The sequence below is a fragment of the Plenodomus lingam genome, assembly GCF_022343315.1.
Source record: "Plenodomus lingam strain CAN1 chromosome Unknown contig_21, whole genome shotgun sequence".
Classification (NCBI taxonomy): Eukaryota; Fungi; Ascomycota; class Dothideomycetes; order Pleosporales; family Leptosphaeriaceae; genus Plenodomus; species Plenodomus lingam.
Window position 1 is genome coordinate 722,092 of NW_027093938.1, and position 22,787 is coordinate 744,878.

The 22,787-nt window shown below is 47.0% G+C and overlaps 9 protein-coding genes across 9 annotated transcripts; 3 read left to right on the forward strand and 6 right to left on the reverse strand.

Moving 5' to 3' along the window:
* Positions 1-3,134: 3,134 nt before the first annotated feature.
* Positions 3,135-4,262, forward strand: IAQ61_005144 (uncharacterized protein; the record flags this gene model as incomplete). Its single annotated transcript, XM_066096682.1, has 1 exon — positions 3,135-4,262. The coding sequence occupies one exon, from the start codon at positions 3,135-3,137 to the stop codon at positions 4,260-4,262; it is 1,128 nt and encodes a 375-aa protein (XP_065953377.1).
* Positions 4,263-4,389: 127 nt separating this feature from the next.
* On the reverse strand, positions 4,390-5,017 carry ISC1 (phospholipase C type enzyme; the record flags this gene model as incomplete). The annotated part of the gene is made up of 2 exons (XM_003843036.1): positions 4,390-4,686; positions 4,739-5,017. 2 exons carry the CDS (start codon positions 5,015-5,017, stop codon positions 4,390-4,392), a joined length of 576 nt encoding a protein of 191 aa, XP_003843084.1.
* Positions 5,018-6,787: 1,770 nt separating this feature from the next.
* IAQ61_005146 (uncharacterized protein) lies at positions 6,788-7,012 on the reverse strand (the record flags this gene model as incomplete). The annotated part of the gene is made up of 1 exon (XM_066096683.1): positions 6,788-7,012. One exon carries the CDS (start codon positions 7,010-7,012, stop codon positions 6,788-6,790), a length of 225 nt encoding a protein of 74 aa, XP_065953378.1.
* A 2,516-nt stretch (positions 7,013-9,528) lies between these two features.
* On the reverse strand, positions 9,529-11,319 carry IAQ61_005147 (uncharacterized protein; the record flags this gene model as incomplete). The annotated part of the gene is made up of 1 exon (XM_003843033.1): positions 9,529-11,319. The coding sequence occupies one exon, from the start codon at positions 11,317-11,319 to the stop codon at positions 9,529-9,531; it is 1,791 nt and encodes a 596-aa protein (XP_003843081.1).
* Positions 11,320-11,763: 444 nt separating this feature from the next.
* Positions 11,764-12,741, reverse strand: IAQ61_005148 (uncharacterized protein; the record flags this gene model as incomplete). Its single annotated transcript, XM_003843032.1, has 1 exon — positions 11,764-12,741. The coding sequence occupies one exon, from the start codon at positions 12,739-12,741 to the stop codon at positions 11,764-11,766; it is 978 nt and encodes a 325-aa protein (XP_003843080.1).
* A 1,718-nt stretch (positions 12,742-14,459) lies between these two features.
* On the reverse strand, positions 14,460-16,012 carry IAQ61_005149 (uncharacterized protein; the record flags this gene model as incomplete). Its single annotated transcript, XM_066096684.1, has 4 exons — positions 14,460-15,354; positions 15,422-15,578; positions 15,636-15,877; positions 15,930-16,012. 4 exons carry the CDS (start codon positions 16,010-16,012, stop codon positions 14,460-14,462), a joined length of 1,377 nt encoding a protein of 458 aa, XP_065953379.1.
* A 336-nt stretch (positions 16,013-16,348) lies between these two features.
* Positions 16,349-18,625, reverse strand: IAQ61_005150 (uncharacterized protein). The gene is made up of 6 exons (XM_003843029.2): positions 18,511-18,625; positions 18,401-18,457; positions 18,153-18,347; positions 17,689-18,010; positions 17,096-17,628; positions 16,349-17,034 (listed from the first exon to the last, which is right to left on the reverse strand). The coding sequence occupies exons 1-6, from the start codon at positions 18,568-18,570 to the stop codon at positions 16,702-16,704; spliced, it is 1,500 nt and encodes a 499-aa protein (XP_003843077.2). The 5' UTR covers positions 18,571-18,625; the 3' UTR covers positions 16,349-16,701.
* Positions 18,626-19,085: 460 nt separating this feature from the next.
* Positions 19,086-20,428, forward strand: IAQ61_005151 (uncharacterized protein; the record flags this gene model as incomplete). The annotated part of the gene is made up of 3 exons (XM_003843028.2): positions 19,086-19,355; positions 19,408-19,613; positions 19,666-20,428. The coding sequence occupies 3 exons, from the start codon at positions 19,086-19,088 to the stop codon at positions 20,426-20,428; spliced, it is 1,239 nt and encodes a 412-aa protein (XP_003843076.2).
* Positions 20,429-21,772: 1,344 nt separating this feature from the next.
* On the forward strand, positions 21,773-22,063 carry IAQ61_005152 (uncharacterized protein; the record flags this gene model as incomplete). Its single annotated transcript, XM_003843026.1, has 1 exon — positions 21,773-22,063. One exon carries the CDS (start codon positions 21,773-21,775, stop codon positions 22,061-22,063), a length of 291 nt encoding a protein of 96 aa, XP_003843074.1.
* Between the last annotated feature and the right edge of the window lie 724 nt (positions 22,064-22,787).

Consider the following 22,787-nt stretch of genomic DNA (forward strand, 5'->3'; position numbering starts at 1 on the left):
TAGTAGTTTAGTAGGTGCACTTAATAAGGCTACTACTTCTACTATATTTGTGTCGCTGTCCTAATCTAAGTTAGACTTCTACTAGGGTTCCTTAGACTTACTAGCCTAAAGAAAGCCTAGTTCTAGAGAGGCTATTTTAATATCTACTATAATTATCTTATATTCCTCTATAGCTGCGTTATAGTTTATCCTAAAGACTCCCCTATTAAGGGAAACTAAGTGTATATAACTATTAAGAGATTGCTAAAGTTATAAAAGCTTCTATTTATTATCCTAGTATAAACCTCCTAACTATATAAGGAGCTATATAAAATTTATAAAGAACTCTATAAAAAGCTAATTTTAGCCCTAATATAAGTGTTCTAATGTAACTTAGGCGCGCTCCTGCCTATAATAGTTACTATAATAGAACACTAGGTAGTTAAGAAACCTGCTTATATCCTAACACTTATATACACTATCCTTAAAGTATAGTGCTATAGCACGCTAGACTATAGGTAATAACTAGGACTAAATATATATAAACCTTGCCTCCTTATCCCTAATAAAGACCTTATCTGCACGTAGTTTAAACTCTATAGTTATTTACTAGGAGGAGAAGTTTACCTTAGTGCTATTATATAGTAAGCTAACTAGGAAGGGTTTATAATATAAGGTAGGAGAGGGCAGAGGTAGTATATTATTAAACCTAGCAGGCTTAGAGGAGGGTTAGGATAGAATCTAATTGCGTATTTCCTTGTTCTATTAATATAGTATAGCTATTATAGCAGAGTCTTAAGCCTATTATTCTATTAATCTATAGACCTATTATATTAGCCTTTCTACTATATTAGGTTGCACCTAGTTATTCTAAATATCTAGCGCATCTATCTCTTATTACTATTATAGTATATTTAGAAGAAGATACTAAAATATTATAGACTAGCCTTAAGGGAGAATATAATAAGTGTTAATAATAGTATTTAGTATCTTAATAGAGAGGTAAGCCCTTAGCGCCTTTTTATAGGTGTGCAATGTGTTCGCTTAGTAGTAGTGTTAGACTTGGTCCGTCTTGTGTTAGACCCAGGCTTAGGCATAAGCCCAAGCCCTTCACACTAATAGCCCTAGAGGAAGTAAAGCTCTGCTTTGCCTTGCACCTTTAGACTATAGATTAAGACTACCCCCTTATATAGTAAATCTAGCGCCCTATTATATAATAAGGATAGAATACTAGCACTAGGTAGATACCCTAATTAAAGGTCTAAAGGCTTAGGATAGTCCTAAGTAAAATAAAATAACCTACACTAGCGCTACTACACTTCTTACTAGGCTATAGAATAGACCCTATAGATAGTCTTACTAAGAAGGAGTCTATAGAACGCTTTAATAAGTAGTAGTAGAAATATAACTTATTAGAGCTTACTATCTTCTCTAATAGGTTAGAGTAGTATATAAAGAGTAATAGAGTTATTACCTATAGCTTTACTATATACTAGGTATAGTTAATAATTACCTATAGTAGTAGGATATTATACCTAGACTTATACGTCTTTAATATAGAAGTAGTAGGCGCCCTTTAGGCCCTCTAGTGCGCTATATAAATAGGGATCTAATTTACTAGAGCCTAGATATATATAGATAGCACTTTAGTAATCTAGGGCCTATAAGGTAACGCCCTAATAAGCTTCTAGTAGGCCTTCCTAGCCTGCTATGCTATAATAGAAATATACAATATTAAAGTCTACTAGTTACTAGGATATAAAGGTATTATTAGAAATAAGAAAGTAGACTCCCTTGCTAATATAGAAGCCTAAAACCTAACTCTACCTACTAGTATAGCTAGGTAGGCCACAGCGTTAGGTATAAGGTTAATAGCTAAGAAAATACTTAACTAGGCAAGATAGGATAGTTAGGATATAAAGAAGGCTAAGCTATCTACCTAGTATAACTAGTAGGAGTACAAGTATAGTATAATAACCTTATTACTATACCTAGACCTAACCTAACTAACGCTTACTACACTTCTTGCTATCTAATCTAGATATAGCAACTTTAAATAGTATTATAAAAAGTTTAACTACCTAAATACTAAGCTAAACTACTTATATAGCTAGCTAAAGACACCTAAGTATATTATACTATACTAGAAAACTAAGGCATTAGCTATCTTTTATAGATAGCCACAACGCCTAATATACCCTCCTACCTAAGGGTAGGAGGGACCTAATACCTCTAAGGTATACTTAAGAACCTAGAGGACTTTAAGGTATTACTTTAAGTTACTAGGTTCTATAAGAATACCTATATAAGGTAATAATAACACATATATATACTTATTACCTCTCCTTTTCTCTATAAATCTACACTCTTATTCCCTACTATTCCTTACTTTTCCTTAGTATTAAAAGATATAAGAAAAGGCAGCTTTTACTACCTATAAATATAATTTATCTTTTACTTTAGTAAGCACACACCCTTACTAAGTCTCTTTAACTAGCAGAAGGGCTAAATATAACAGCCGCGAGCGCGTAACCCCCCTAACTAGGTCACTTAGGCATGTGATTCACCACTAGAAGCCTAGAGCTTAACCTGTCTTTATACCCTATAGGAGGTTTTATATAGACGTTAAATAACATCAATCAATCAATCAATCAATCCTGAGCCTCCATCACAGCGTCTGCTGTATGGTGTCTCACATCCCGCGTGTCATGCTCGTCTTTTGTGTCTATGAAAGACTTGTTTCAGTGCTTGTATGTAAATGTGGGATGTCTTCTCAACCATTGAAGAATCTTACGAGTCAAAGACAAACCAGACGCAGAGTGAACACCTGTACCGAAACAAAACTTTTCACGTTGTCTGACATTTAGAACATCATACCAATAGTTTGCTGCACGCCCTAGATGCGATCGAATGATATTACAAGCTTGAAATAAACTCACAAGAATACGTCTTATCCCTATCGTCATGGCCGATTACCATGTGGACGATGCATGTCAGACATGCAACGTACTGTTGAAAACTTCAGTGGAATTTGCTTGTAGCTTTATTTTGAGGCACAGCAAACAAAAAATGGCACTTACCAGGTGGTTTCGTCAAGCAGTGAGTCTACAAACCGACTCCGCAGCGTTAAATCTTCACATAATGCTTGATCACTCATGACAAACGTTCATATCCAACAACTTCACAGTCACAGACATGGCCTCTCATTACTACAAAATGATTTTACTTCCTATTCAGATATTGATAATCTTACCACACAACCCACTACGATGGAAAATTCCCTCAACTACCTACTCTTACCAGTTGAAGATTGTGCAATCTGTGGCGACGCCTTCGGCACAACTCATCACCCAGCCGCCCTGCCGTGCAAGCACATATTTGGACACGCTTGCATTGAGAAATGGTTTAATAATGGTAAAGGTAACAATAGAGCATGCCCGACATGTCGCTTTGTCGTCGTCGTCAAAAAGGAGTCTCCAGAGCCTCCCTTCACCGTGTCATCGATATGGGCAGCACTCACCGAGCAGCCGCTAGATCGCCTCCATGCTTTCATGAGGCACATATGGAACCGCCTCCAAATGCTCTGGCAGCAAACTCCTGATGGAAATTTCACTGTTACGCAAATCCTGGAGGGTGCCATCATACCAGCACTCTTGCAAACCGGTCGTGAAGTGAGTATCTCGCAAAATCGTATGCAAAATGCTATGATAGACTCTTACAACCTCGTCGTTGGAACCCGGGACTCTCGTAGGCAGCCCAATACTGCAATCGGACTTGCCATTCCTCTCGTTCGCCTCGCGCGTTTGATGTCAAGCGCTTCGACCACGCTACCGAAATGGCTGACAACGAATCCTCAAGCAAACCACCTGATCTGGAGAGCGAACGCGTGTATTGGGTTGACCGAAACAGAGATTCGATGGGAACCCATTATCGAAGCTTCACGACTGAAAAATGAGCAACACTTTCCTTTGCTGTACTTGTACACTGTACTACTTTCGCAAAGTATTGCGCATAGCTCCCCTCCGTCTCCATGGCCGATTAAAAGACACGAGGTTATGAACCTGGTTGTGGATCGGTGCTGCACAAGAATCGGGAGGCTAGGATGGCAGGGCCGGCCAACTAATCATTTCAAGGAGATATTGGTGACCGTTTATGAGGATCTGCGGAGATATCATTTGGAAAAGAAGGGAATGACCCTCAAGGGCGATGAGGGAGAGGATGTTGTTGTCAAAGGTATTTGGGCATTGGCCCAATGGAGTAAACGGCAGAATGCGGAGAGGTAAACCAGGGTTTGAGGAATTCAGGTAGTGCCATTACCCCCAAGGTTGCAGTATCCAATCAGGTTCACGAGCGTGGAGAATGCTGTGCTGGTACAGTTATACGGATTCATATTCTATGCTTCTCAGTACTTTATTTGATATCCTTGCTCTGAAGGACCGTGCCGAAGGCATCTGCCAACTCGTTGAGTACAGCCTTGGTGACCTCTGCGCCGGTCATACCAGGAATGTCACGGTCACCGATGCCATCCTCAACGATGATAACCTCGTAACCCTCTTGGGCTGCCTGGCGTGCTGTTGTGGAAACGCAGACATGTGCCATGTAACCGGTCAGGACAACCTTCTTGATACCCCACTTCTGCAATGTCTCTTGGAGGTTGGTACCTGCGAAAGATCCTGGGTGCTGCTTCCAGATCTCTGGCTCGCCGTCCTGTGAATTGTGAGTAATTGAAAACTTCAAGAAGAATATTGCTATCCCTCACCTTTGCGGTCAATTCCTTGAACTCTTGCGCAAGCTCAGTTCCGGGTGTGAAGACTGGGGTACCCTCTGGCACTCTGTGTAACACGTGGATGATCTTTCCGTTGGCTGCGCGGTACTTCTCGAGCAAGCTGGCGATGGACTTCCTGCTCTCAGGAGCATTTGTGACAGCAAGGTGCCCTGACGCATACTCGTTTTGTGCGTCAATGATGATGAGTGCGGAGTCGGATGGGGATGCAGTGCTGTTGGGAGCACCAGTCATTTGGCGGAAGGAGAGAGCCATATTTGCAGATTGTTGTGGTGGATTGAGGGTTTGTAGAAGTTGAACGAGTTGAAGATGTCAAAGATGTCTGGAGTATCAAACAATGGCCGTTCGATCAATGTTATATACCTAGCCACGGCCCCCGGCCTTGTGATTACAGAGTGATTTGAAATGGCAGCCGCCATACCCTGCTATTAGTTTCTTCGTAGCTACCTTGGTTGAAATGACGTGCCTCGGACCAATGCGGTGGGTATTCACGCCATCAACCGCAAACATTCAGCTCAGACTGGTGTAGATGGAGCTAAGGTCGAGGTTGCAGACGATCTTGGCGGTGTTAGCTGCTCAATCAGGAAATTCAGACTAGTCTTCATATGGAATAGCTTCACCCAGCCCGCAATTAGTCAGACCGAAGGCAAAATATCTGAGTTTACACTCTCATCACTATTCGCAGTACACGTGCATACCATGTGCAACATAGGTGAGCTTTCCTTGGTCCATGTATAAAAAAAATTGCGCATATCCATTTCCCCAGATCGCGTTCACTAAAAGTCGGGTTGAAGTATCCCCGAAGCCACACTCACGAAGTACCTACCGTGGGCAACTGTTTGCAGCCGCTCACGTGCTGAGTTAAACTAATTACCCATTTCATTATAGTTTCAAAGTACTTAACTAGAGATTGTATCTGCTCTTTACTGGGTACTAAAAAAACGCATGGGGAAAAGTCACGGGTTATACTTTGCTTGAAATTGCAAGTCTACTTCGCCTAGGCCTGAGCACCCTGATACCAGGGCTAAAACAGCCTGCAAAATATGTCTCGCACCTTTGTCTAGCAATAAGCCATTCACGCTTATTCATTTCATCTTCAAGCCTTCCGTAAAATCGTAATACCACGCAGCTCGTCGTGCTCCTACAAGCTATCATCTTATCAACATGAACTTCTCTATATTGAGTAGTCTCCCCGTCTGTTCAATCTTATTCTCGTCCGAACTTCTTTTCCTGGTTCGTACGGAGTCTCTCAAACTATCGTATTGTTCATGCACATCATCGGTCTTATCTCTCTCAATGCCTTAGATGGACTATCGTGGAATTGCCTCTACTTTGATAACCACCTCACCCAGGCTTTGGTATTCTGCCTCGAGGAGAAGGGACCACCACTTAAGGTATATTGCGTGGCAGTTGATCCTGAGAAGCAAAGGATCTTCTTGAATCAATTTTGGCTCGTTCAACAGAACCCCGCGTAACATCCCGCCAGCCGTCGACTTCGGGCACCTCCTTCGTCATTAGGAACAACCCTCAAGCGGACAATCATTCCTTCCTACTCTCCCTGTATACATTATGTCGATCGAAATCGTGCCTATCTTCCGAAGTGGACACAAAGGTACCTTCAATGTACAGACTGTGTCATCGCCAACCAAAATATTACAAGTTTGTGACGATGGGATTACCGCCCACGAAACGGCAATCCTGCATCGTTCCTAAAGAAATTCCATGCCCTAAGGGAAACCTAGTGTTTGCCATATTACAAACGATTAACGGACTGACTTTGCTAGCAGCACGACAGGAGCCCACGCAATTATGCTAAAAAAAATATAAAGCAAGAACCAAGTAATAATTAGAGCCGCAAATTTTGGCTTCAACAAGAGATATCGTCGTATTGCTACTACAATATTTGAACACACCAAACACTACAGTCCAGTCGCATGTACGAACTGCGAATTCTCACACGCTCTCAGAAACCCCACTTTCAGAGTCAGTCCTAAGGAACGAAAGCATATCTCGTAACTGACCTTATTATAAATAGGTTCTCCCGCCCGGCGAAGCCTCGTTGATGTCGCGCAAATGTTTGCCATGTTCTTGTAGGATCGCAGGACTAACTTTCCGCACCTCGCCTTGGCGGAGAGCATATGAGTACCACGTCTTGAAGCAGTCTTTCTGCGATGCTGTAGGGTAGCGGACACCTTTTGCACGATGTGCTTGCAGTACCATTGATTCGAGAGAGCGCGTAATAATAGTCATAGTGGAATGCGTGATGAAGCAATAAGATTGAAAGTATCTCGGAGGTCCCCTTTAATGCTTGCGAGTAGCTTAATGCTCGGCGTCTGATAGCCTTGTCCTGGCTACGGATCTGATTCACGAGAGCGGTTCCGAGTGAAACTCCAGTCACGTGATGCCGATCGTGATGTATGTGATCACTTAGCAATGTGACGCCCAGTGGGAATTTGTGAAAGATGGGCAGAGAGGAAATGAGTCGTCGAGTTCTTGTAGCGGGGAAGTCAAGTTCTAATGCTTCTGGCCGGCTCTCCATTTGAACTCCGCACGGCGGTCCACAACATGCACGGTCCTGCATCTTCTAGCTACTGCCACCATCTACGCCCTGTACTGTAGATTCGGCTGATGCACCCTAGCACAGAGTCTTACATCACCAGGGTCTCGATGGGCACATCACTTCGTAATCTTGCTATCAAACCAATCCTATGGCTGCCTATCTGAACAACCTTGGTAACTTGGCCCATGCGTCAAAAGGCCAGACTGTGCAATTCAACAAGAATTCTGTTTTAGTAAATCAAGTGTTGATTCATGTCAAACATGCGCCCGGGAGCTTTGCAGATTTGATGCGGTTATGAGTTATCACATCATGGTATTGATATGCCAGCATCATGTTGGTTGTGTCCGACGTAGGCATGGTATGCATCTACCATATGCAGCAGTCGGGATGCTCCTGCAATGCGTAGGTAAGCCAAGGACGACACGGATCCGCATCTTTGGGAAGACCAAACTGTGTAAAGCACACTTTCACGTGCTTGTATCACTAGATCGCATCCGCAAATGCGGGGTAGTGGATATTCATCGTGGCGGGAGCAAGCGAGGATATTGGCATCAGAATATGGCTCACTGATGAATATCCACATTTTATCTTAACGGCTGCTGTGGTTGCTGAACGTGTGAAATGAATAGCTTTTCCTGTTTTGAGCGGTAATGAGGTCCTGGAAAGGAAAGGACTGCCTGAAAGCTGCCAATCGGGTATAGATGTTGTAGGTGGCACAATATCTCGCGTCAGCTATTGTAAGAAACGCCCAAGGAGAGGATTATCGCTGATTAAACCTTGGAATCTTGCAAGGATATCAAAATCGCGTCAAGCATAGGAAGATTCAAGGTGCCAGGAAACGTCTCAAAGCAGAAGCTATCACTAAGCTCAAATGGTCGGGTGCCTCTAACATGTAACCCTATTGGGAACCCAGTCTTTGAAGTCATAGAATCTTTGCTCGTTCAAGTATCAAGGGCTGAGAATTCCACAGTCTTGGCGAATACATTGAGCGGCTGCTCCTTGATATGAAGATTCCGCACGATCAGCTGTTCGAGCTTGCTGTTCCAAATTATCTGCATCCTGCGTAGAGTGTTTCGTAGCCAGTCACATGAAGATTCCTTCATGGGAGTCCTTTCGATTAAAGGGAGCTTACTCGTAGATATCGAATTGCGACGGAGGCTATACGAAAGCAACAGTGGTTTACTTCTCAGTCTGGCGACTGAGGCTGGATTAAAGCCAAATTGAGATCAACTCCAGGCTCATTAACTCTGTCCATACACATCCATCACACGTTTCAATCTGGATCGCGCACACAAACATCCTGAAAGCTCTCTCATCTTTCCTTCAGCATATAGTCACAAACCAGCATTCTGTCGATCGATTTCAGTAATCACAGCCCCAATAAGTCATTCAGTACCTAGAGAATCGCGACTAGTACATTGGCTAGCAGGAACGCAAATTCCTTTCATGTATAACAGGAACCCTGCGCTACCTAAATCGCGATTTAAGCCGTAAACCACATTACATCGATCACTCCTAACATCAGTACGAAATGATATTAGTACAAAATGGTTCGTACGACGTGATCAAAAGCGTCCGAGAGATCTTGTTTGTTCCGTAATGCACCGGCGTTGACATCGACATGTACATTTTGACCAAAACCTGGAAATCCAAACTCTCCCCATAATTAGTAATCTCGGTGATCAAAGATACCGCATCCCATCAGAAAGCACCTATCATTCATGCATTATTCTGGCAAGCAGGATTTATTTCATGCCCGTTTCGGACTTCAGAGTGCCTTATGCCTATCTACTTAGTCAATGTATTCACGAGCATGCTTCACGAAACGATCCGTCTTATCACACCCTGTCATGGTTGTAAAGTCTCGCTATCAGAGTGTATCAAAAGGTGAAAAGGCGTCCCTAAACAACACCGGCACAGCAATACAAGTGTTTGCATATGCTTACCCAGCACGAGGTTTACTATTGGCGTGGAAAAAGAAAAGGAGCAAGACAATGAGGTACCAGTATTCTGTCGCTATATTTGTTGTTTGTATGCGCGTCGTAGGAGCAGGAGCAGAAGTGGTATTCATTCCCCTCTTCACTAGCGACTAATAATAGTACTTATACTAAAAGCCTTGTAGGTCTTACATTGCATCTAACCGACATCCAAGACTACATTCCCATCATCTCCAACAATTTCCACCAGCAAATCTAGATTGTCCCCACTACATCTTCCCAAACACACTCTCACCCGTAAGCACAAAACTCTCACTCCCCTCCTTGACCCTCCTCTCCACGCGCTCCCCATCCCTCCCCTCCAACAACACACTCTTCGTCCCATCCACGACGTCAAAGCTCTCACCGCTCTCACTATGACTCTCGCTGACCGCAACACTTGTCGCAGCCTCCGATGTCTCAGCCCCTTTCGTCTCAAATACATCGGCGCCACCGTCCCACCATCGCGCTTGCTCGCCGATCCAATCGACACCCCCGCCCCTGCGTTCTCGTCTAACGACTTCTTTCTCCTCGAGCGGGAGAACAGGACACTCTGTCCGGCCGGGGAGGATTGTGCGGCGGTGCCAAGCACCCAGGAACATGCCTTCAGGATCAACGTCGCTGCGGACCTTGTTGTATGCGGCGAGGTCGTCGCCGTACACAGAGGAGAGGTATTTGTAGTCTACATGCTCGAAGTTCTTCGCCCAGTGGGGCCGGCCGTTGTAGGATTTCATTAGGTGTTCAAAGGCCTCGTAGTATCTTTCGCGGCAAACTGGGTCTTGGCCATAAGGACGGTAGAGGGTGGCGTTAAGGTAGAGACTTGGTGTGTCTGGGAAGCTTGTGTCAAGAAAGGGTCTTGGCTCTCTGTTAACCGTGTTTGCGACGCGAACCTCGATAGGGGAGTGGACGTAGAGGTTCTTGGTGCTGAAAGGTAGACCCGAGGACGTTTCATCACCATGCAGCCAGTCGGTGAGGCGGGTGAGTGCTTCGGGTCCGTCGGCAAGGGGAATACTCCATTCGTCGACAAATTGAGAGTAAAGGCAATTCATGAGCAGTTCGGTGCGTTGTTCGCCGACACCAGAGATGGCTGTGCCGGGAGTAAATCCATATTGCATACCGAAGACGAACCACTCTACCCACGGTAGTATCCTAGGAACATATTGCGACACCCAAAGTAGAATATGATATGTGTGATATCCGACACTTCCGCCGAACCAGTTGTTATCCGGTTTGCGATGGGGTTTCGAGGTTTTATTTGCCCGCCAAACGACGGCGCGTCGCATATACGGTAGCCACCATACTCGGACGAACTCGTGACTTGTCCACAGATCTTTGTTCCAGGCGGCGAAGATGTCCTCAATCGGGCGGATAGTTTGAGTCCACTCAATATCGCTGGCCTCTACCATTTGGAATTCAATCTCGACGACGATGCCCAGGGCGCCGAGAGAGACGAGGGCGGCGCGAAAGAGATCGGGAGACTCCTCGGCGGAACAGCGAACAGCCTGGCCATTGGCAAGCACAATGCGCAGCGATTGGACGTTATCGGACAGCAGCCCGTGGCTCATTGAACTCCCGTGTGTTGCAGTGCCAATAGCGCCAGCGAGGGATTGGACATCGATGGAGCCCAGATTTGGCATTGTAAAGCCATGCTCTTTCGCCTGGAGGTTGAGATTGTGCATGCGAATCCCCGCCTGGACAGTCATAGTCTTACGCGTCTTGTCCACATTCACGACTTCCTTGAAGTCATCGAGATTGACCAACCATGCCGAGGTGCAGGTCAGGTCTGAAGGTGAATGTCCACATCCCACCGTCACGACACGCCGCCGCATCCGCCGGGCGAGCGTCACTACTTTCTGTATCTCCGCAAGGGACTGTGGGCGGATGTAGAGCTCGGGGCGGGAGTGAAAGGTGCGGGCCCAAGTGTGGTGAATGTGGGTCTGGGAGGCGCGGAAGGGAACATCAGGATCTGTCCGATCGAGTTCAATCTGGAAGCGCGGCGGCATGGTCAACGGGTAGGCCATGGCGGCGGGTGGCTGCCTGGCTAAGGCCGTCACTGGGGCGGGGGTGGAGTGGTGGGGAGTAGACAAGAGGCAGAGACGGTGGAGGGGGAGTGAATGTTTTCAAAAGAAAGTTCGTTCTCATCAGGGTCCAAGGTGACGTTATCCATGACCCGATAAAGCCTAGACTCAAGCCTATTGTGGTTAGTGTCACCGGGAAGAAGCGAGCGACTAGGAGGGTTAATCGCTGCTTATCAATCCATCCATGTCGATCAATGTCATGTCACGCTAGGCCTAATATGGATACAACTACATTTACTATATTACTACATGCTGTCTGAGTCTCAAGCTGCTCCAAACGACAGTCCATCTCCATCTCGATATCCGACGTCCACAACATAGCCTGAGTGCTTCACTGCTGCAATACTGTCTCGAGGGCTGCTCGAATACTGCTCAAGACCCCCAAGGCTACTCGTCTTCGTCGGATATGTCCATGTCGATGGACCCGTTGCCATCCTCGTCATCCTCGTCATCCTCGTCATCCCCGTTCCCATGGGGAACCGGGTCAGAAGAAAGAAGAGATGGCGCGCCCATATTTCTTCCACGCTGATCATCATCACTCTTTTCCTTCCCATCACGCAGCCCCGCCTTGTTCACCCTCCAATACCACTCTTCCCTGGCATCGCTGCCCATCTGCGCCACCTGTGCTGGGACTTTACTCATCTTCACCCACCCCTTCTCCTCCACCTGTCTCGCCTCCATGCTCCATCCATTCCTCGCCGCCAGATCAGCGCGATAGTTCCCCTCAGACCCTGCATGTCCCTTCACCCAGACAAGCTCGACAGTAATGCCACGACGTACAAGTGCTCTCGTGACATTGTAAACCTGCGTGAGTGCCCAGGGTGACGAGACAGCCGGTCCGAGGGACCTGATGTATCCGTCGCGCAGTCCCTCCAGCACCCGCCGACCATCTGAGAAGATCCGAACGACCCTCAACCACGGCTTTTCATCCGCCGTATCCTGCGCAAGCCGCAATGCGGCCGCAAGTCCGAACACCTCCGCATCCATGGAATCTCCCGTGTCCTTGCCCAACGGATATGCCTTCTCCCTCCACACCCTCTCCTCCATCCACACTACGCCTGCACCCAACGCATCTTTGAACCCCGTCTCCTTGGACCCCCTCTTTTCGCCGCCGTCGCACCAGTACACAGCCGCGAGGTCTGCCTCCATGAGGCCTTTGATGTCTTTGAGGTGCGCCGCATCGTTCATCTTGCCCACCACTGAGCTTTCCCCGATCAATACTTTGCCATCGTATGATCGTTCCCACCCTATAGTAGTTCCGATGATGTTATTGATCCGTATTTGCGAATCGTTTTCGAGGCGTCGAGTCCGCTCCCTCCATTTCTTTGAGCGAGAGGCGTTGGAGGAGGAGGAATTTCCGGTCATGGTTTCGGCGATTTGGTAGGAGTCTGTCACGTAAGTGTTAGTACTGTCTTGCTGCAAACAAATATGTGTCCGCTGCTGCTGCTACTATTGGTGGAGAATAAAAGAAAGGAGGAGTAGAAGATGTGGTGGCAGTTTATATAGTGTTGCTGTGTAGGCAGCGCTGCTCAAATCGCCGTCACCTCCACTTTCTTGGGACTAATTACGTGGTGAAGGTGGCTTTTGGACTCGTCGACAATACAACGCTCGACAATACAATTCGGTAAGCTATTATGCAATGCAGAGTGTGTATAGCTTATCGGGTAAGGTTGTAAGGAGCATGTCTTACAAGTTCACTTCTATTGTATAGGGACTAACATTATAGTAAAGGTGCGAGGATCTAAGTGGTCGTGATACAAAACGACTGGTGTCAGAACGCAAGGTTGGTTCTCAGGGATAAAGTAGCAGAGGAAAAGAATAGGTGACAACCAAGTGTATTGCTAAGCTCGCTATTTAGATTGAACACAATGAGCTCCTATAGCTCATTGCCTATGGCTATATACTTGTGGTGAAATGTTGTTGATCAGTGTGCTCAGTGGCGCTGAGCACACTGAGCAACTAAGCAACTGAGCACACTAAGCAACCAAGCGACAAAGCATGTCCGTGACCGTGACCCATCCGCTGCCCTGTCACTTAATCTCAGTATCTTCGGACAAAACTGGTTGTGGGATTAGGTCATAACAAAAGGTAGCTTAGAATTTCTCTTTGTTTTTGACATTCTAACAATATAATACGATGAGCTATCAAGCAACGTACAATGTATAAAGCATATTGTAAGGTTGTAAAGAGCACGTCTTATACATTCATATTTACTTTCTTAGGAGTAATGTTCTAGTTAGGGCAGCTTTTTATTTCTTATCCTACCTAAACATCTATCAACACAACACTAGGCTATCATGCTTTAAGCTTACTATTTTATCCACACATCATAATACACACATCACAATACGCTATTATACACTATGTGGCATATAACATATTGCTCAAGGCTGTAAAAGCTGTCTCCGACACATTCATCTCTGAAATCGAGGCTCCACACAACTCCCTCTCGAGTCCGAATACAAAAGTACCTACAATCTAAGCCATCATACCCACGTCATACTCTCCCCAATCACCCAGCCCAATCCCGCACATGCTAGCCCCCGTCTCAGAGACCTTCCTGCCCCTCACTTTAACATCCATCTCCCCGAATCTCCACCTTAGATCCGCCCAAACCCTCCATCTTTCACGAAAATACTCAAAATCACGTTCTGTTTTTAATCAGTGAAGAGAAGTGTAATAATACTTTATCCTCTTCCTTAGCCAAAACCGCAGCATAGAATTCATCTATCAAAACTTCCCAGTTGAGTCTGCGTAGTCTATGTGTTCACCACGACTGGGATGAGATGAACTGTAGCCTAGGGGGGTGAGAGCGGTGGATAGTAAAGTACATTCAAGTTCAATATTCAATGCGAAATTTGGGAATTATTTCGAGCAAGGTGGGAAGGGTATTAAGCGGGATGGGCGTGATGAGCCGACATATATATTGCTGTCTGAATTGAATTTTCTACTAGACGTTCTGTTGCATAGTTGGTAATGATTGTAAAGATTCGTAGTTGTAAATTACAATTAAGACGATGAAGAGACTTGGTAAAAGAGAATGGATTTTGGAACAGTCCAAATACTCGAGACGACTGATCTTTTCACATCAAAGAGGTCCGCCCCGGAAAATAGCGCTTCAACATATCAGGAGGCAGGTCTCGAACAGCAAGATAGGACTTCTTAGTCTGTGCTTCCGACAGCTGCTGTGACGAGGGAAAATAGCGCTTCAACATATCAGGAGGCAGGTCTCGAACAGCAAGATAGAACTTCTTAGTCTGTGCTTCCGACAGCTGCTGTGACGAGGGCTCAACAATCTCCGGCCTGTTTACAAGCCCTGGACAACGATAGTAAATGTTCTCCCAATTGTCCTGCCAAATCCGTACTCTCACATTAATTTTTGGAGGTTCATCAATATTTGTTAAGATCGAGCCTGGTAGTACCATAATATATTCTGAAAATGTTTGCGATGCGTCAGTTGGTTCTGTAATGTTCACGTCAATAAGGGGTAAAGTCAAACAGAGACCCTTGTTTGTCATGTGGAAAGGGTGGCTTCTTCCGAGTGGAACGTAGCTGGCCACACCAGAATTACGAAAGCTTTCTGGACTCCTAGCCAGCCCACTCCTTGGCCTAAGCAAGGACGTCAAATCTGCATCCCATGCAAGAAATGAGAGGTCCATGGAATTCTTGATGATCTCTTCTTGCAAACGTTTGAAGGCTGCATCTTGACCCTCGCCGTATAATGGGGGGAGATGAACTTCAAAAATACCAAAAAGGCAATATGCAATGTCTTCGGGGCGGGTCGTTTCCCTCCCGGATGCCCACGACATTTTTGTGGCGATACTATAAACCCCGAGAGAGTACACATTGTGCAACAACCTCAAGTCGATATGCGTTATCTGGGTGAGCACTGGCGCCAGAGAAGCACGGCTACCGCAGAATTTCCAGTGTCTGTCGAAGAAGCATACATTTTTCGGAGCGATAAGTTCTTGTAATGTCCTAGATAGAAGGAAGTTTCTTTCAGTGAGGGTTCACTACTCAGAAGGCTCCAATTGAATGATCTTACCATCCGCGTTTGATCCACCGACTACTTCGCAGCTCCTCCGAGGTAACGCTGTCACCAGAGGTCTCTATGTCGAGATAAACATAGCAGATATGTGAGTTTCTGTAGTATGCAAACATCGAGTTAATGGCCTCAGAAAGTTCGGCTGAAGAGGATTTGTCTACAGTAATAGATTAACACCGACGAAGTTGAAGGTAAGCTGGACTGGCCGACTCACCGATACAACACGTGTCCATCCAACAATACTCATAGCCATTGGATTCGGCCAGTTTGCAGAATCCTAGTAGTTTGTTGTAGCGTTGTGAATCTGAACACATTGGGCTGCTATTGCTGTTCTGTTCTTGTGTTGGCCTTCTTTTACTGTTCCTTGTTCGGTCTCGTTGTAGACTGTTCCCGTTCTTTTTACACAGCTGGGCAGTATTGTTTTCCACATCCTTGAAGAGGGCTTCTTCTTCCGCCCTTATCGACAATTAGCCAGAAAATGTACCTAAGACTAGAGATGACTGCTCACCACGTGTGAGATAGGATCGCGTAACGTGGTGGACTCACCACAAACTCTTCCAGGCACAACTTGGAGGTATGTAGAAGCCGCATGTCGAGAAGATTTTTTGTCGTTGATTCAACATATATTTAATGCTCGAAAAACGTTTGACTGTCCACGTTCATACTTTTGATGGCAGTGTGATCAGGCTGAAGGTAAGCAGAGGTTGTGCGGAAGAATGGTGCCACCTTGAAATCCATATGCGGGAGGGATTTTCCACACTTGTATGCAGGCAGTCAGACGACTTGAACACAAAAATCAGTATTATGCAGACATGACGGTGTCTTTCTACGTTGAAATTCGCGGCACGAGCGGACCTTCAAGGCTGACCTAGAAGGCAGTCGCTTTGTTATTTTTCGTGTAGAAGCGGACCAGAAATATTAAAAAAACAAGGATCAAGATTTATGACGTAATGAATTGATGAGTTGGTTAGCTAAGCCATGTCTGACATGACTTCGTCAGAAGAAGGAGCATTGGGTTAGGAGGATCGTGGTTCGTCTGTGCTGGAACATGGCCAATATATCGCAATTGGAAGACAGAGACAACATGCTCCACTCCAGGCGAATATATATCATAAATACACCTCATCATGCCCTGGAAATATCCCCAACCTACCCAGCTTCTTACAAGAACGTAAGATAGACTTACAAGCTTCCCAACGCAGAAATCGAACAAATTGACACACTGACACCTACCCATAGCCTCTATACCCAGAAGCCTTGGCTCAAAAGTCTCAATACACTCAATTAAACCCAGTGCTTCCTATAAATACCACAAGCACAGCACAGTACGCCGCACTCGCTGCAAACAATTCATGCCTCCGCGCCTTCGTCAGCGCCGCCATGGCCGCCGCAAATAGCAGCGTGAAGACCATCAACACGCCTATCGCGGAGAAAATCGCCTCGTGTGTCTTTAGCGTGGATAGATGGTACATGCTCAGCACAGGGGCGGCGAGGAGCGCAAAGATGACGATTGTGATGAAAGCGTTGACGAGCTTGGACACGCGGGTTGGCGAGTAGTAATATATATCTTTGTCGGTTGATTTGCGGAGTTGGGCAGGCGTGCAGAAGAAGAACTGGGATAATGTGTTAATGAATTGTGTTATCGATGTTAAGGGGGGTATGCAGGTATCTTACTCGAATCAGAGGACCATCGAATTTATGGAGGAGTTCCTCCACGAGTCCGTCGAAACCTGCCCATTCTCGGCCGTGTCGAAGCGTTATGATGTCTTCTCTCCACGTGAGATACTCCTCGTCTTCTTCCACCACCGGACCAACCTTGCGGAAAAACCTGCAAACGTTGCCATAGTCTCTCGACGAAGGTCGCTGGAAGCCAACAAGTTCTCTCGCCTTGATGAGAAGCTCATCGTACTGGTTCACCTTGATCCTGAGTTCTTCCAGTATGGTCTCACGAGTGCGTAGCCCCTGGGCTTTCTCGTCTTCGCAAGCACCAACATCATTGTCCCACGAAGCGAGTCTGGATCTTCCTTCTGCAGTTTCATTGTGCAGTCGATCGAGACTGTCCAGTTCGGATTCCAGAGCTTGGATCGATGCCTGGAGCCGCAAAAGTAGACGTGCATGAACGCAGCTGAAGCTGCGATATAGCATGAAATTTTGTTCACTAGCTTTGAAGGCAGCTAATTGGGGGTAGCCTTTGGGACATGCTTCCACTACATTTTGTGGATTAATTGAGTTTCCCGGTTTCCTGGTCTTACGATGACATCACTTACGAGTACGAACTCTTGTACCATCCTTGGGACACGGACTAAATATCTCGGTATCACTACTTTCATCAGATTCAGCAATTGACTGGTGTGCAGAATTCGTATCGGAATCTGCATGAGCCTGCTGTTCCTCATCGTTCAACTTGTGTCTTGGCCTCGGTGGTAGAAGATGCAAAATCGCTTGCTTAAGAGAATTGACAGATATCCGTGAATAGTAGGTAGAAGAAGATGCGTGGGAAGAAGAGGTTGCCTGGCTGAATATCTGTGGGTCCTTTTCAGGTGGTGAAATTGGTGTGGTACTCATGCTGGATACAGATGAATTAGACGACTGCATTCAATTGCTTTGATTTACAATGCAAGAGATACCCCCTCAGCGTTATGGCATTAAGTGGTCATCTAAATACTCCGTCCTGATTAACCGGTCAAGCCCCGCATCGTTGATAGGACGACAAGGCTTAGAGTCGCCTCACATCCTTCTCTCTGTACCACTTGCCATTGGAATACAATTTGCCTGTCACATCACCGATTTTTCTCAGCTGGTATTCCGCCTTCCCAGTTTTTGGACTTTTCCGTCGGTGTGCTACTTGCAGTTGTACCGCTTGTTTTTTATCAGAAATGTCCTCGGTGATTTGTATTTTCCTGTCAAGTTCATGCTTGTAGGGAAGCTATGTATCCAATCAGCATTGAGCATATTTTGATGTGAGTTGGGTTGGCTTACTTCCGCCATCACATCACTCTCTACGACACCAGCGCGGTCGATGGGTATCGACTCCGCCTACTGAGAGTGAGTCTGTGCGCCGCTATTCCTCTTCGTAGAGTATGCCTTACCGGTTGAAGCTCGTCATCAGATGCATCGTATTGGGCCTCTGCTTGCACTGTCTCGGCCATGGCTAGCAGATGAAGGGCGGAGGCTGTGCCTGGATTTCCAGGCTGAATCGAGGTTCTTTATGGTTGAGGTCTGGCTCGACTGCAGATATGAATGCTTTCGACTCTGCGAAGGTCCCACATGAGCAGCGAATGACTGTTCGTCTCACTCAAGGCAGAAATTTGCTTACAAAGTGGAGAAGTTTGCCTTCACATTGCGATATCCTATTGGCTACGAGAAACGGCGATAGGTTGCTCGAGCAGGCTGCGCAAGGCATACAATCATGCGAAACGAGCTCCGCGGGGGGATACATGTTCTTGTGTGCCTTGCTCCCTCACCAAATGTGGGCGTAGATCCGCTGACACGCAGATGAGTGGCTTGGTGAGTGAGCCTTCATCTGTAACCTACCCGCAAACACACTCACCGGAAATGCGAACTGAGGCAGCCCTTTTCCCACCATGCGCAACATGCCAATAATGTATAGCAATCGGTCACAGCATTCCATTCGATCATCGCCGAACAGTCGTTCGCAGCAAATATGCCTCCAACTCCACTCCTGACGGCCGAACCTGAGACGATGCAAGCTGTTGGAGGGCTACAGGTTCAAACTGGCCTTCCGCTTACCCCACCGGGCTCCAGCATTGTTGCTTGTGGTCAATCGAATGATGAACAGCATGAGACAAAGCTCCAGAAATGGTGGGATCATGCCATCGCCAAACACATGGATCTTCCAGACGGATATCGCGATGTCCATGTGTTGATGGTCAAATGGGAGGACAGTATAGACCAACTGAACGTACGGCCAGAGGTGGGCGGTCTCATTACGATTTTGCAGTCTCCAGCTCATCGCGATGTTTTAGGTCGATGCCCTTGCGAGCATCTTCAAAGACGTATTCCTATTCGATGTGAGGGAAGTTCAACTGGGACCCAAGAAATCGCAGCATCAACTTGACAAGGAGATCGCTTCGTGGGTTTTCGACAAAGACAGCGTGGATGGCCTGCTCATAGTTTACTATGCAGGCCATGGTGTCTACGACGAAAAGACAAAGGCTTTGGAAATCTGTCCGTAAGTAGGGGCCGGTAGTGTCCAGATATCGATGCACTGATGAAGTCTGCAGTGACAACCTGGGCACCTACCAAAACGTGAGTTGGACACGGTCCGAAAAGCCATTCATTGAGACTGTCCAAGCCGACGTGTTTCTCATCATGGACTGCTGCTATGCAAGCGATATGCTGCGCAACGTCGCCGAAGTAGGGCGTACCTTTGAAATGCTAGCCGCCTCACACATTGGCCAGACGACATGTCAGCCGGGCCCCAACTCATTTACCAATTCCCTTATCAAGCACTTGAAAGAGCTGGCTGGTGAGTTAACGCGACCTTATTTCACCACACTCGATATACACCAGAGGATGCAGAGAGAACGAGATGAACCACCCGCCTTTTGGCGACGTCTATCAGGAAGCGATCGCCACATTCGGTTACGCAAACTCAAACCAAAGCACGAGCGCCCTGCCGAAGATGAAACCGATAGACTGCAATACTCACGATTCCTGCATCTGGGCTTCGCGCTCAAGAGCGAGGAGTTCGACAAGTCCCACATCGAGATATTGACAAGGGAACTGCCAAAACTATTTGAGCGGGCCAAGATCCCAGTGGTTGACATTAGGTGGCTGGGCTGCCGAAAGGTGAGTAGCTCGCGGTTGAGGGAAGTCGTGGAAATGTACATGGTGAAGAATCGTGGAGATCTTTCTGCAGTTTCGCCAACGACGGGACGGAAGAGGGCTGCTGATGAGGCGGATCTTGGGCCGGGAGGTAGGACCAGTCATAAGCGCGGTCGTGTCAGCCTTGTGCAGGATTCGAGTGTGGATGCTGAAGAGTGAGGCGTGGTTAAGGCGCTGTGAGATGTAAGACTAGTAGTGTATATTGCAGACGTATCTAGATGATGCTGAGATGCGAGCGATAGATAGCCCTCTGGAGCATTCGCAGTTGAGCGTGTACTGCAGTCAGGTTCAAGAGCCGTGTTGATGAGGCCAGGCCCAAGACAAAAACAGCTTTCACAAACTGCATAGACGGTCTGTCTATCACCCGAAGCGATCAATCATGTGTAGATGGGTGCACGTGATCACTCCATCACCCAACCAATCAGCCACCGCGCAAACCCCTGGACCCCACCGGCCCTCCCATTGGCCAAACCCTAACACGACTCACATCGGCCAACCCATTCAACCTTCATCCTTGCATACTTCACCCGTCTCCCGGCGACAACATCTGACGTTTCAAGCGGCACCAAACAACGCATCTGCCTTGCAAGAAAACAGCCGCCCATGGAAGACATGGCCAAAGCCAATAGCAAGCTCCCAGTCCAATCCCCACGACAGTACTCACCGTACTGAATATACTCGCCGAGCCCACCCCAGATCGTCGATCTCCCAGTCCACCACCGAGCGCACGGTGGTCCCCTCGCCCGACCATGACATCTTTTGGCTGGGAAATGCTACTCCCGCTTAATACTTTCCGACTACACCGCACGGCCCATCGTGCACCACAACATCCGCCGTCTTCCGGACAGCCCTGAAAGCTGAGTCTAGATAGGTAGTAGTACCTACATTATGTGCTGCTAAGGTGTCCAGCCATGCGCGCGTCGGTATCCAAAAGATACCCATTTACCTATAGCTACGCAGAGGCGTGATTCCCCCATGATGCAATTGGGTGGGGATATAGGTTGACGTTCGACGTGCCTTGCGCTTGCACTGCACTGCAGAAAGTGGGTTGGCATGCAGCGTGTGCATGGCGTTTCTTTCTTTTCTTTCTTACTAATGCTTGGGAGTTCCGTGCGTTACGGGGATTAGAGGCATGGGTCGTTGCTTTTGGGTTCCGAAGATCCGGGAGTGAGGGTGGAATGGTTGGCAGGGGTTTATTTGAGGGTTGCCCGCGCTGTTTGAGTTTTGGGTTCTTTTAGCCTACGTACTTTGTTTTCAGGGCATTTTTATGAATTGGTGAGGTGGGTATATTGCTGACATCGAGGACTGCTTCGAATGAGTTTGGACTGGATTCTGGGAATTATACCTATCGCTATACTCTACAGCACAACAATAACGACAGATAAACCACACAACAACCACAACAACAACACCGTATAGCAACCCTCTAACGTCATCCATCATAAACAAAACCAATTCTCCAACCAACCCAACAACAACAACAACAACAACACCAAAAGAAAAATGATAGCCTACCCCTTCCTCTACTACCTCATCAAACTCCTCACCTTCCTCTTCTCCATCTTCGTCACCCCCATCCTCGCCGCCCTCGCCTTCATAAACAGGATGTTCCAGGACCCGCAGGACCGCCAGGACTCGCAAAATGGCCAGGAAACCCAAGGCCGGCACGACCCGCAAGATCGCCAGAAAAGACAAACGCTATACCAACACCAGCACCACCAGAACCAAAATCAACATCAAGATCGGGTGACTGCGCTTGCGAGGTGGGCTCGTTGCGAGGTGCGTGGTGGGTAATGCTGTGGCTAGGACAGTGGCGACGTGATGAGTTTGTGCTGGAGTTGGTTTAGATTGGTTTAGGGAGAGGGGGTAGGGAAAGAAAGAGAGGAAGAGGAGATTACCGGTTCAGCCGCTGAGCTGGGATGGTTGTGAATTCACATCCGTGGTAGGATCCCACCTAGCACTCCTCCCAATCCCCATCCTCATCCTCTCATTCCTATCCCCCTATCCCACTCAACCAATCCCAATTTCCTAGCAAGACTCCAAACACCACATCAAACAACAAAACGCCCCATACAATTACCCTCCAACCCCATGGATCCATCTCCAGCCCCGTTATCACCCTATATGTATCTCCTTGCCCACTATCACCCAATCTGCATCTCCACGCTCTCAAATTCCACCTACCCAGCGCCCCACCAGCATATCTTGGGATCATGCGAGCCAAGACGAGCGCGAAGTCCAACCAAACGCACTTCTCGAGCAACTTCTGCTCTCCGCACTATTCCAAGGAAAAAAAAACTGCTGGGAAAATGCATGCTTCATATGATGCACGTTTATCCCCTGAATGTGGTGGCGAAGTGGAGGCCGCAAGGTTTGGATGTTTGTGGTTGTGTGGGGTGTGAAGAACCAGAAAAGGAAAAGAAAAGGAAACCTGCAAAGCCATCCCAGGCAAACATAACGCCGGACAAAAAAAACATCGAACCCCTATGCCTAAGTTTGCAGGTTGGCAGAGATGAGG